Source organism: Myotis daubentonii, chromosome 16, assembly GCF_963259705.1.
Source record: "Myotis daubentonii chromosome 16, mMyoDau2.1, whole genome shotgun sequence".
In the NCBI taxonomy this organism is placed as follows: domain Eukaryota; kingdom Metazoa; phylum Chordata; class Mammalia; order Chiroptera; family Vespertilionidae; genus Myotis; species Myotis daubentonii.
In genome coordinates, this window is record NC_081855.1 from 4152646 (window position 1) to 4165215 (window position 12570).

Consider the following 12570-nt stretch of genomic DNA (forward strand, 5'->3'; position numbering starts at 1 on the left):
ACAATGTGTTAATTAAATCTTTATTGTTCAGATTATTACAGTTGTTCCTCTTCCTCCCCCCCCCCCATAGCTCCCCTACACCCGGTTCCCCCCCACCTTCCGCCCTCACCCCCCCCCCACTGTCCTCATCCATAGGTGCACAATTTTTGTCCAGTCTCTTCCCGCATCCCCCACACCCCTTTCCCCCCAAGAATAGTCAGTCCACTCCCTTTCTATGCCCCTGATTCTATTATAATCACCAGTTCATTCTGTTCATCAGATTATTTATTCACTTGATTTTTAGATTCACTTGTTGGTAGATGTGTATTTGTTGTTCATAATTTGTATCTTTACCTTTTTCTTCTTCCTCCTCTTCTTAAAGGATACCTTTCAGCATTTCATATAATACTGGTTTGGTGGAGATGAATTCCTTTAGCTTTTCCTTATCTGTGAAGCTCTTTATCTGACCTTCAATTCTGAATGATAGCTTTGCTGGATAAAGTAATCTTGGTTGTTGGTTCTTGGTATTCATCACTTTGAATATTTCTTGCCACTCCCTTCTGGCCTGCAAAGTTTCTGTTGAGAAATCAGCTGACAATTGTATGGGTACTCCCTTGTAGGTAACTGTGTTTCTTTCTCTTGCTGCTTTTAAGATTCTCTCTTTGTCTTTTGCTCTTGGCATTTTAATTATGATGTGTCTTGTTGTGTTCCTCTTTGGATTCCTTTTGTTTGGGGTTCTCTGTGCTTCCTGGACTTATAAGTCTATTTCTTTCACCAGGTAGGGGAAGTTTTCTGTCATTATTTCTTCAAATAGGTTTTCAATATCTTGCTCTCTCTCATCTTCTGGCACCCCTATAATTCTGATGTTGGTACGCTTGAAGCTGTCCCAGAGGCTCCTTACACTATCTTCGTGTTTTTGGATTCTTTTTTCATTTTGCTTTTCTGGTTGGGTGTTTTTTGCTTCTCCGTATTTCAAATCTTTGACTTGATTCTTGCAATCCTCTAGTCTGCTGTAGTAACTCTGCATAATATCCTTTATTTCAGTCAGTGTATGCTTAATTTCTAGTTGGTCCTTTTTCATAACCTCGAGGGTCTCACTAGATTTCTTGAGGGTCTCACTACATTTATCAGCAGTTTCTAGAAAGTTCTTGAAAAAAGTGTGGTTTTGAACTCTATATCTAGTCATTTGCTTTCCTCAATTTCTGTCATTTGTGACCTGTTTCTTTGTCTCTGCATTTTGGCTGCTTCCCTGTGTTGGTAGAGTGGCTTTGTGTGCTAGGTGTCCTCTAGGGCCCAGTGGCTCAGCCTCCCCAGTTACCTGAGGTGGACACTCTTGGTGCACCCCTTTGTGGGCTTTGTGCAGTCTTGTTGTAGTTAAGCCTTGATTGTTGTAGGTATCACTGGGAGGAATTGACCTTCAGGCCAATTGGCTATGAGAGTCAGCTGTGTCTATGGTGGGAGAACGTCTGTGCTGAAGACACCCTTATGAGGCAAGAATTGCTTCAGTGGGGCTTTGGTGCTCATTGAGTCTGCCCCCTGAGTGTGTCCCTTATGGATCAAAGGAGTTGTAATTGGATGGTCCCACTCTGACCACTGGGTACACTGGCTCTTGGATCTAAAGAGGTGCTAATTTAGCCTCTGCCTGAGGCTACCCAGCAGGAGCTACGAAGAGATCTGCAGATTCCCCTTCCTTTTTTGGGGTTTGGAGGTGCCCAGATGAGGTCCAGCTGTGAAGCAATGCAAGCTGCGGTGGGGCCTTGGGCCTTCTCTTGGAAGTTCTGGGTCTGTCTGGCCCAGCTGCAGTTTGTTAGGTAATTTTCAGATTGCAGAGGATCAGGGCATTCATATGCAAAAGCCTCTGCTGCAGCCTGGGTGGGGCGGGGTCTCAGGGAATCAACAGGACGGAGCAAGCAGCTATGGCTGATCCTCAGCCCTGTCCCCCCCCACCCCCCCCCCCCCCCCCCGAGAGAAAGCCGCCCTGGAGTTCCGCGTTCTGCCCGCTGCCAGACAATCCAGTCTCTCCCTGTATGAGTCTGGGTCCCCAGAGACTCACCCGGAACTGGAGTACAGAGCAGTCGGGGGCTTGTGACTCCCTCCCGATTCAAAAAGACAGCCGTGTCCTAAGTCGCCAGCCCCTGCAGCGTGCGTCTCTGTACTTCCACTTCTGCACCTCCTCTCTCAGTGTGCTTTTCTCTTTCCTTCTAGCTGTAAAATTTTCACTCAGCCAGCCTTCCTGTGGTTCTGGATGATGTCCGTTTTGTCTTTTAGTTGTATTTTTGAATTTGCTGTGGGAGGCAGCAATTTCCGGTGTTTACCTATCTATGCCACCATCTTGGTTTCTCCGCAGCAATGTGTTTTGATAAATTTTCCCCACTAAATATCAGAAGAATGTGATGAACTTTGACTCACCTATCTGGGTAGGCTTTTGGTAATTTCTATAATTCTCATTTGCATCTAACATCATGTGTTAATGAGATTAAGCGATGAGTGGTAGAGTGTTTTTCGTTGAAGTAGCCTTTTGCTACACTCATTTGGCATTTATTAGAATGACAGGGATGTTTGTCACTTATCCATCCAGATGTTTCTTGAGAACATAGTGCACTAAGTGATGTCAGCCTAGGTGTTTATGGCATTTATCTGGACCCTCAGTTCTATTCTATTGTCTGTGTGCCAGTACCACATGCTCAATATCATTAACCATTAGAAATCCAAGTCAAAACCACAAAAGACGCCCTCAGGGAGCTTATGTCATATCTTTTATTTACTATTGTGGACTGAATGTTTCCCTCCCCCACAGAGTTCAAATGTTGAAATCCTAATCTTACCTAGTGTGGTGGTATTTAGGAGGTGAGGCCTTGGGGAATCATTAGGCCACAAGGGTGGCGCCCTCTGGATGGGATTAGTGCCCTACGAGAAGAGAGGGAGAGAGCTTGCTCTGGCTCTCTGTTCTCTGCCTTCTGAGGGTATGAGAAGATGGCCATCTGCCAGCCAGGAGGACTCCGATCTGCTGATGCCTTGATCTTGACTTCTAGCCTCTAGTGCTTCGAAATAAGTGTCTGATGTTTAAGCCACCCAGTCTGTGTTCTGTTGTAGTAGCTGGATCTGACTAAGACATCTATATTATCTCATTTGATCTCTGCGAGGAGGTGAGCATTTATCTCATAGATGGGGAAGCACACCTAAGGAGATGAAGAAAGGTATCCAGGGTGATTCAGCTGTATGTTGTTCACTGGAAGGGAGTGGCACGATGAATGACTTCTTGCAGTGTTTTCCACACCAGTGATGACAGGATTTGAGTCTTGGCCAAATATCAGTGGAATTGATTTGCCCATTTACTGGGTCTTCTCTTCATACATATAGGACTTGGGAGTGTGCTCTCCTCATTGAAGGCATTGTGAGACCTTTGTGGTTAGTTGCATCTAACATAGTAAAGTCAACTTCGTGGCTGGCTGTGTCTCCCATACTATGTAGTAGTGATTTTCTTTCATTCTAAAGTCCTGATTTGCACATTCATCCAGAGTTAGAGTTTGAGATGGTGCTTTCTGGCTTAGTAATATGCCATTTTTTATCTGGCTGTTTCTAGCTTCTTCCAAGTTTTTCATTTAGCGCCTAACCTTAGAAAACTGCTGTAGCTAATTTAAAGGACACTACAGCAGCAGGAGCGTAGTTAAACAAGGAGTCAGTGGACATGGGCTCCACTTGGGGCTTAGCCAGTCTTTGTGAGAACCGTAAGAACCACAGTCACGCAGTCTCTCCAATCCTCAGTTTCCTCATCAGCAAAATGAGGGTAGCACCTGCACTGCTTGCCTTCTCTCACAGAGTTGTAATAAGCATCAAGGAGCATATGGAAGGATTTTACAAATTAAAATACCACTATGTAGAATGGTGGTTGTTAGTGCCCTTAGAATTCTGAAGAACTTGAGTTTTAGAGTTCTTTGACAATGAGCAGTTGTTTTGAATAAGAGGGGTCATCTGAGTATAATGTTACTTTAATAAGAAACAAAACTTGCCTGGTCGGCCTGTCTCAGTGGTTGAGCATAGACCTATGAACCAGGAGGTCATGGTTCAATTCCTGGCAGGGCACATGCCTGGGTTGCAGGCTCGATCCCCAGTGTAGGGTGTGCAGGAGGCAGCCGATCAATGATTCTTTTTCATCATTGATGTTTCTCTCTCTATCCCTCTCCCTTCTCTGAAATCAGTAAAAATATTTTTTTAAAAAAGAAACAAAACTTGCTTTAATGAGTTGTTTGGAGTTGTTTTCTTAGAATAACTGAGTGAGTAGAAAAAAAATATGAGTTCCTGTGTTATGTTCTAACCCAGCCATGGGCAAACTATGGCCCGCGGGCTGGATCCGGCCCGTTTGAAATGAATAAAACTAAAAAAAAAAAAAAAAAAAAAAGACCGTACCCTTTTATGTAATGATGTTTACTTTGAATTTATATTAGTTCACACAAACACTCCATCCATGCTTTTGTTCCGGCCCTCCGGTCCAGTTTAAAAACCCATTGTGGCCCTCGAGTCAAAAAGTTTGCCCACCCCTGCTCTAACCCATGATGAAAACTAACCTGAATCATTGTGCTACCAGTAGCACGGTCGAGTTGCTTTGGAATTTCTGTGACTGTTCGTGTATAAGCCATTGTGACCCAGAGGGATTATCTTGATTCTTTTGGTATCAGGTGGGATTTAAGTTCCATGACTAAGTTATGCAAAGTATCCAGAACTAATTTCAGTGTGCACAGAATGATTTTATTTATCATGACAGTACAGTTGGTTCTTGAGCAGTACGGAGGTTAGGGACGCTGACCATCTGCACAGTTGAAAATCTGCGTATAACTTTAGATTCCCCCAAAACTTAACTACTAGTAGCCTGCTATTGACCAGAAGGCTTATCGATAATATAAACAGTCGATTAACATATTTTGTATGTTATATGTATTATATACTGTATTCTTGAAATAAAATAAGCTAGAGAAAATAATGTTATTAAGAATAGCATAAGGAAGAGAAAAATAGAGTGTTTATTGAAAAAAATCCACGTATAAATGGATCCACAGTTTAAACCTGTTCAAGAGTTAACAGTGTAGCCTTAAGTAGAGGTCAGTAGTGCCTAAACAGCATTACCCTAGGACAGGGGTGGGCAACCTTTTTGTGAGTGCGTGCCAAAACCAGCAAAGTCTCTGACTCAAAATTCTTTTGCGTGCCAACCCTAATTTTTTGAGAACATGTTACGCCTACGTGATATCTCTTAAGGTGTATGTATGTGAAGAACCTTGAAGAAATAATAAAATTCATTCAAGCGACAAAAACACAGTATATATGATGATGAAAAATACATTTATTTTTTTAATGTATACATGTACTGATAGTCCGACAGAAAACTTTATGACTCCATTTGATATTATCAGTGGGACTTTTGCTGCTGCATCACTGATGACAGAGATTTTACATCAGGTTTATATTTCGTGACCTTCAGAGATATGCACGAGCTACTACTTTCATACATCAGGCTACTCCTGTTACGAGACTTAACAAAATTCATCACTGAGAACAAAGATTCACAAGCGTATGTGGATGAAACCAAAACACTGGTCGGACCTAGGAAGGCAGGGAGAGTTAAGGCAGAGGCATAGAAATTGCTCTTCCCCTCTCTCGTCAATCCATGTCTATGGTCTTTAAGATAACTTGTTATGTAAAATTATTTATCTAAGCTGCAGCTACACTGAATTTATCTGAAAAATAAAAAAGTCGATATTAAGAAAAAAATTGTAAATGGAAGATTATAAGAAAGGGTTTCGAGTGCCAGCAAAAGTTACTGGCATGCCATGTTTGGCACACGTGCCAGGGGTTGCCCACCCCTGCCCTAGGAATTGGCAGACCTGTATGGAAAAGACTTCCTTAGAGGGTGACTAAGGTCCTGATGCAAAGCCAGTCTTGAACAGGAAGGAGGAACTAGTCTCTGTGGTGCCAGCCAGTCTCCATGAGATAAGGATAGGCAAGAGCTAGTGAAGATTCTGCCTTGTATTTGTCTGACTGCTTTTTCTCTCTGAGAATTTCTTTAAAAATTACTTGAATTTTTTAAAAGGATGAATTTAAAGTTATGCAAATGCTATTTCTTATATGACTACATGATTATCTGAGTAGACTCAAAGAGCATTTGACAGAATTACTTTCTATTTCTGGTAAAATCTTTATGCAAACTAAGAATAAAAGGGGACTTCCTCATCTGATAAGGGCCATCTATGAAAAACCCATAGCTTGCCCTGGTGGGTATGCTCCTGTAGAGCATCCGCCCTCGAACCAAAGGGTGGCAGGTTCGATTTCCGGGAAAGGGCATGTATGTGGGTTGTAGTTTTGATCCCAGGCCCCGACAGGAGCCACATGCAGGAAGCAACCAGTTGATGTGTCTCTCTTGTATCGATGTTTCTCTTCCTCTCCCTCTCTGAAATTCAGTGGAGCCCTAGCCAGTTTGACTGATGAATAGAGCATCGGCCTGCAGACTGAAGGGTCCTGGGTTTGATTCCAGTCAAGGGCACGTGCCTGGGTTGCAGGCTAATCCCCAGTAGGGGGTGTGTAGGAGGCAGCTGGTCAATGATTCTTTTCATCACTGATGTTTCTCTCTCTCTCCCTCTCCCTTCTCTCTGAAATCAATAAAAATATATTAAAAAACAAACAAACAAACCCACAGCTAACATCACACTTAATGGTGAGAGACTGAAAGCTTTCCCCTGAGATCAGGAATGAGATGATATGTCTTCTCCCTACTTCTGTTTGGCACTGTGCTGGAGATTCTGGATAGTGCTGAACTTAAAAAAAGAGAGAGAGATCCAGTATGGAAAGGAAGAAGTAAAACAGTCCTAATTTGCAGGTAGCATGATTATTTATGTAGAAAAATATGAGGAAACCTACAAAAGTGCAATTAGGACTAATAAATCGGTTTAGCAAGTTTGCAGATTATAAGGTCAATAAACAAAAATCAATTGAATTTCTATATACTAGCAATGAACGGTTGGAAATTGCATCAAATTAAGTGGAACAGGTAAACCTAAGATGTTCAAGACTTGTACACTGAAAAATGCAGGACATTACTGAGAAAAATTAAAGACCTAAATGAGTGGAGGAAGATGCTGTGTTCATGGGTCAAAAGACTCAATATTGTTAAGATGTCATTTCTCCTCAAATTGAGAATATAGAATTGAGACCCCCTCCCCCCCAATCAAAATTTCAGCAGGCTTTTTTGTAGCAATTGACAGGCTGATTCTGAAATTCATATGGAAATGTAAAGAACCTAAAATAGGCAAAACACCTGAAAGAGAACAAAGTTGAAGATCTAACACTATCTGAAGTTAAGACTCATAAAAGCTAAAGCAGTCATGAGTATGAGCTATTGGAATAAAAATAGAAATACAGACCCGGAGAACAAAATCGGGAGGCGTAAAATAGACCCATATGTGTCTATCATACTGTTTTCAACAGACGTGCAAAGGCAAGTTAGTGGAGAAAGAAAAGTCTTGAACAAATGGGTGATGGGATAATTGGATGTTGATGTGTAAAATAAAATGACTCGAGTGATACCTCATATAACTTACAGAAATTAACTAAAAATGAATCATAAACCTAAATGTAAAATCTAACTGTAAAGAGGGGGAGGGGGGGGGTAAGAGATCAACCGAAGGACTTGTATGCATGCATATAAGCATAACCAGTGGACATAAGACATTGGGGGGTAGGGAAGGCCAGGGGATTGTCAAGGGGGGGGGGGAGACATATGTAATACTCTTTGTAATACTTTAAGAAAAAAAAAAAAGAAAAGCTAGGCAAAAGGTAAAAAAAATAAAAAAATAAAAACTGTAAAAGTTCTAGAGAAAAACATAGAAGAAAATCTTTGTGATCTTGGCTTAGGCAAAGATTTCATAAATATGACACCAATAGCACAATTCATAAGAAAAAGTTGTTAAATTCGGTGTTGTCAAAACTAAGAATTGCTCTCCAGAAGACATTTGGAGAATGACAGGAGAAGGCCCAGATTGGAAGAAAATATCTGTAAAGCATATATCTGATAAGGGACCTATATTCAGGACATATTAAGAAACTGGCAAAAGATAAACAGACCCTTTACCAAAGAATATACATGGACGGCAAATAAGCACATGAAAAAATGGTCAACACCATTTGTCTTGAGGGAAATCCAAATTGAAACCACAATGAAGTACCACTACAGGCCATTAGACTGGATAATTTTAAAATGACTGACCACACCAAGTGCTGGCGAGAATGGGGAGGAATGGGAACCCTCATGGGAATGAAAGATGGTATAACCACTTTGGTCCTTTTTTGTTTTTGTTAATCCTCACCTGAGGGTATTTTTGCCATTGCTTTTCAGAGAGAGAGGAAGAGGGGGAGGGGGAGGGAGGGAGAGAGAAAGACACACAGAGAGAGACACATTCACTGGTTGCCTGCTGTGGGCAAGGTGCATGCCCTTGACCCAAGACTCTTCAGTGCATGGGCCTATGAGGTGACCACTGAGCAACACTGGCCAGGGCTGTTTTTTTTTTAAGGGTTAAATATATGCCTACCATTAGGTATTTACCCAAGAGAAAAGAAAGCATGAGTCCATACAAAGATTTATACATGAATGTTCACAGCAGTTTTGTAATAGCTCAAAACTGGAAACAACTCAAAGTCCATCAACAAGTAAACGGACAAACTGTGGAGACCTATACAATGAACTGTTACTCAGCAGTGTACGGGATGGCCTGCTGACGCACACTGTATCGCGAATGGACCTCCAAAGCGTTCTGCTGAGTGGGTGAAGTGAGACACAAGAGGACTACGTGCTCTGATTCCACGTCTGAAATCTGCGGTGACAGAAAGCGGATCACTGGTGGCTGGTGCTGGAAGGAGAAATTACAGAAGGGCATAGGAAACGTTTGTCAGGATAAATACTTTCATTGTCTTGGTTACGCTGATGTTTATATGGATATCTACATGCATCAGAGTTTATGAAATTATATAGTTTAAATATGTACAGTTAATTGTATATCAATTACACTTAATAAAACTTAAAAATTGATGCTTAATACTTTGAGTTTTTTAAAACAATATATATTTTTATTGATTTCAGAGAGGAAAGGAGAGGGAGAGAGATAGAAACATCAATGACGAGAGAGAGTCATTGATCAGCTGCCTCCTGCACGCCCCCGACTGGGGATTGAGCCCACAACCCAGGCATGTATCCTGACTGGGAATCGAACTGTGACCTCCTGGCTCATAGGTCGACGCTGAGTCATGCCGACTGGGCAGTACTTTGAGTTTCTAATGCAGTTTGTTTCATGTGGTTTGTACTCACTATAGAGAATTAGCAGCTACAAGGGAGGAAACAGGTTTAGAGGAAGTTACTTACCTTATGCAGTTCACTCAGTGGGCTGAATGCAGACCAGCGCCCCGCTCTGCACTCATTGGTGCCCATTGCCAGAGGGACGTGTTTGTCCTGGAGTCTAAGACTCTGTGATTATTTTATTCTCTTGTTTTTCATTAATTCTTTGGGAAACTACATGTTATTTATGGTCTTTTAATGTTTCTTCCATTGATGTTAACAGAAGACGGGTGCTGAGATGTTTTTTAATTGTCTCATGCTCTGCCTCAGGGCACAGTCTTTTGCTGAGCGTCTGCGGCTGGGCATCGCGGTGATTCACGGAGAAGCTCAGGACGCCGAGTCCGACCTGGTGGATGGACGGCATTCCCCGCCCATGGTCAGGAGTGTGGCTGCCATCCACCCCAGCCTGGAGATCCCCAGTAAGTGTGTTGCCCCTTTTTGCTTTCCTCTTTGGTTTTAAGGCTGGTTGACTTGTTGTTTTGTTGTTGTTATTAATCCTCACCCGGGAATATTTTTTCCATTCATTTTTAGAGAGTGGAAGGGAGGGAGGGAGGTGGGGAGAGAGACAGAGAGAAACATCGATGCGAGAGGGACACATCAATTGGTTGCCTTCTGCATGTAACCAGACCAGGGCCAGGGATTGAGCCCACAACCCTTCCCTGTGCGGGTTGACACTAACCACTGAGCACAACAGCCCAGGCTGATTATACAGCTCTTTGAGATAATTAAGACCATGTGGAGATAAGAGAGAATCTATGGGATGTATGTGAATAAGGCAGAATACAAGAGTGTATACCCATCTTTGTGCAAAGACCAGGAAGAACTATGAAGGATGGAAATCATTATGATGGTGGTAAGATTGATGTGTGAATTGGTTTTTATTTTTAAGAAATGTACCTCATGCTTTAATAACATCTTTTTTTAAAAAATACTGCCTTTTGCCCTGACCGGTTTGGCTCAGTGGATAGAGCATTGGCCTGCGGACTCAAGGGTCCCGGGTTCGATTCTGGTCAAGGGCATGTACCTTGGTTGTGAGCACATCCCCAGTGGGGGGCGTGCAGGAGGCAGCTGATTGATGTTTCTCTCTCTTCAATGTTTCTAGCTCTCTATCCCTCTCCCTTCCTCTCTGCAAAAAATCAATGAAATATATTTAAAAAAAAAATACTGCCTTTCAGTCTGTTGAAGAAGGAAAACTTTTCTTCTACCCTCTTTACATTCAGTACTTAGGGGCCTGAATCTGTCTTAGTAAGAGAAAAGACGGATTTATTTTTAAGGTGGTAAAAACAGATTTTATTTAGGAAATGTTGCATTGTGGGAGAAGACATCTTGCTGTAGAATGGGGCTTACCTCTGACTACAGCAAGGGCAGTGGGGGTTGATAGCCAAGACGCAGGGTGGGATAGGGTCAGTGGATGGGAAATTACTGAGAGGAGGGCGGCATCAAGGGTAGGGGAATTCTTGCTAACCTGACCCAACAGAATTCCTGCTGAAGGAAGGCCTGGGGGGCCCATGAGTTCTGGAATTCTTGCTGAAACTCAGCTGTGCGGCCTGAGGACAAAGCCCCAGGGTTAGTCCAGGTGGAGAAAGGGCTTATAGGTGCCGGACCACACTTCGGTCAAGGATGTAGTCTTGTTACTGTTACAGCCTTTATCACACTGAACAGAAATATTTTTTCAAACAGTTTTTTTTATAAGGTTAATCATATTTATTTTAATAAAATAACAGATTTATTTCCTATCACACTGGTGACAAGTCAGTGAGAATATTATTGCTTAAAATCATGAAGAATTCTCAAACTTGTGAACATACTCAGGACATGTGGCGATTCAGAATCTGGGTTTCTGTCACTAATGGGGCTCACCGGAGTGGAGCTGCTGTGGCTAGGAATGTGGCCCTGAGATCCTGGGTTCAAATCCTGCCCCGGCCCTAGTGAGCTAGGTGACTTCGGGAGTTCCTTAACCTCTCTCAGTTTTACTTACCTCATCTTTTTTATTTATTTATTTTTTTTAATATATATTTTATTGATTTTTAACAGAGAGGAAGGGAGAGGGACAGAGAGTCAGAAACATCGATGAGAGAGAAACATCGATCAGCTGCCTCTCGCACATCCCCCACTGGGGATGTGCCCGAAACCAAGGTACATGCCCCCGACCGGAATCGAACCTGGGACCCTTCAGTCCGCAGGCCGACGCTCTATCCACTGAGCCAAACCGGTCAGGGCCCTCATCTTTTTTAAAACAGTGTTTGCATGTCCCCACTAGACTGAAAATTTTAAGAAGGAAAGATAATTTTGAATTTAATGGTGAATTCCTCACAAATAACACATTGCCTGGCATATAGTTAGCAATCAATAAATGTTTATTGAAGTAAAATTAACTTTTAGAGGAAAGACAGATTTTAGGAGGAGGTTAGAATTTGGGGCTTATCAGTGGTATATACCATTTTAATAGGGCAAGAAGATGAGGACACAGCGGGAAAACAAATGACCTTTTGGAAAGATCAGGGAGAGGTGGTTGGTTGGAGACAGAGTCTGTCTGGGTGTGGTGTTGAGTCAGTCTGCCTGGTTGTTCCTGGAAAGGAGGTATGACCAATGAGTTCTTTTGGAGGTTCTGCTTTTAGGCAGGTAAGAGATTTAGAAATTTAGATCCTTCTGCTCAAAACACTTTGTATGCCACTGGGGAGTATTTTGGACCCCTTCAGGTCCTTGCTTTGTCTAGGAGTTTGCCCATTTATCTGTAGAGAAAACTTAGAGGAGGAAAGAGTGGACTGGAATAGCCATGAAGGAGCTGAGATTGCAGCTGGGCCTGTGGGCCTTAGTTCGCTGAGGTGGGGCTAGAAGGTGTTGAAGCATGGGTTAAGTCGGGGTGCCAGGACAGCCTGGGGGGGCAGGAGGGCAGGCTCTGGAGACAAGGGCTGGTTTGTGTCTGGTCAGGGTGTGGCCAGGAAGTACAGCACTCTCCTTACCAAAGGCCCTTAGAGGGAGGAGAGAGGGAAACGGTAGCAGGACTCTGCTGGAGCAGACTGGTGAGGATTTTGGATGCCATTTAATATACTTATATTATAAACAGCTGTGCAGGCTCTCAGGCTGGAGGCAGTAGTTGAGGGGTGGGTGTCTTCTTAGTCCAGGCCTGCACCCATATTGGGGTAAATTGCCTGGAAGAGAGGCAAGAAATAGGCTGGCCGGATTTGGGAGACCATGAAGCTAAGGCAAGTTCATGG

At 42.8% G+C, this 12570-nt stretch overlaps 1 protein-coding gene across 9 annotated transcripts in view; it reads left to right on the forward strand.

Moving 5' to 3' along the window:
* Positions 1-12570, forward strand: part of PRPSAP2 (phosphoribosyl pyrophosphate synthetase associated protein 2) — a 62734-nt gene that overhangs the window by 34435 nt on the left and 15729 nt on the right. For all 9 annotated transcript variants that reach the window (XM_059668420.1, XM_059668417.1, XM_059668413.1 and 6 more), the window contains one exon: positions 9623-9771. In XM_059668420.1, coding sequence (XP_059524403.1) covers positions 9623-9771 — 149 coding nt within the window. The remainder of the gene's footprint in view (positions 1-9622; positions 9772-12570) is intronic.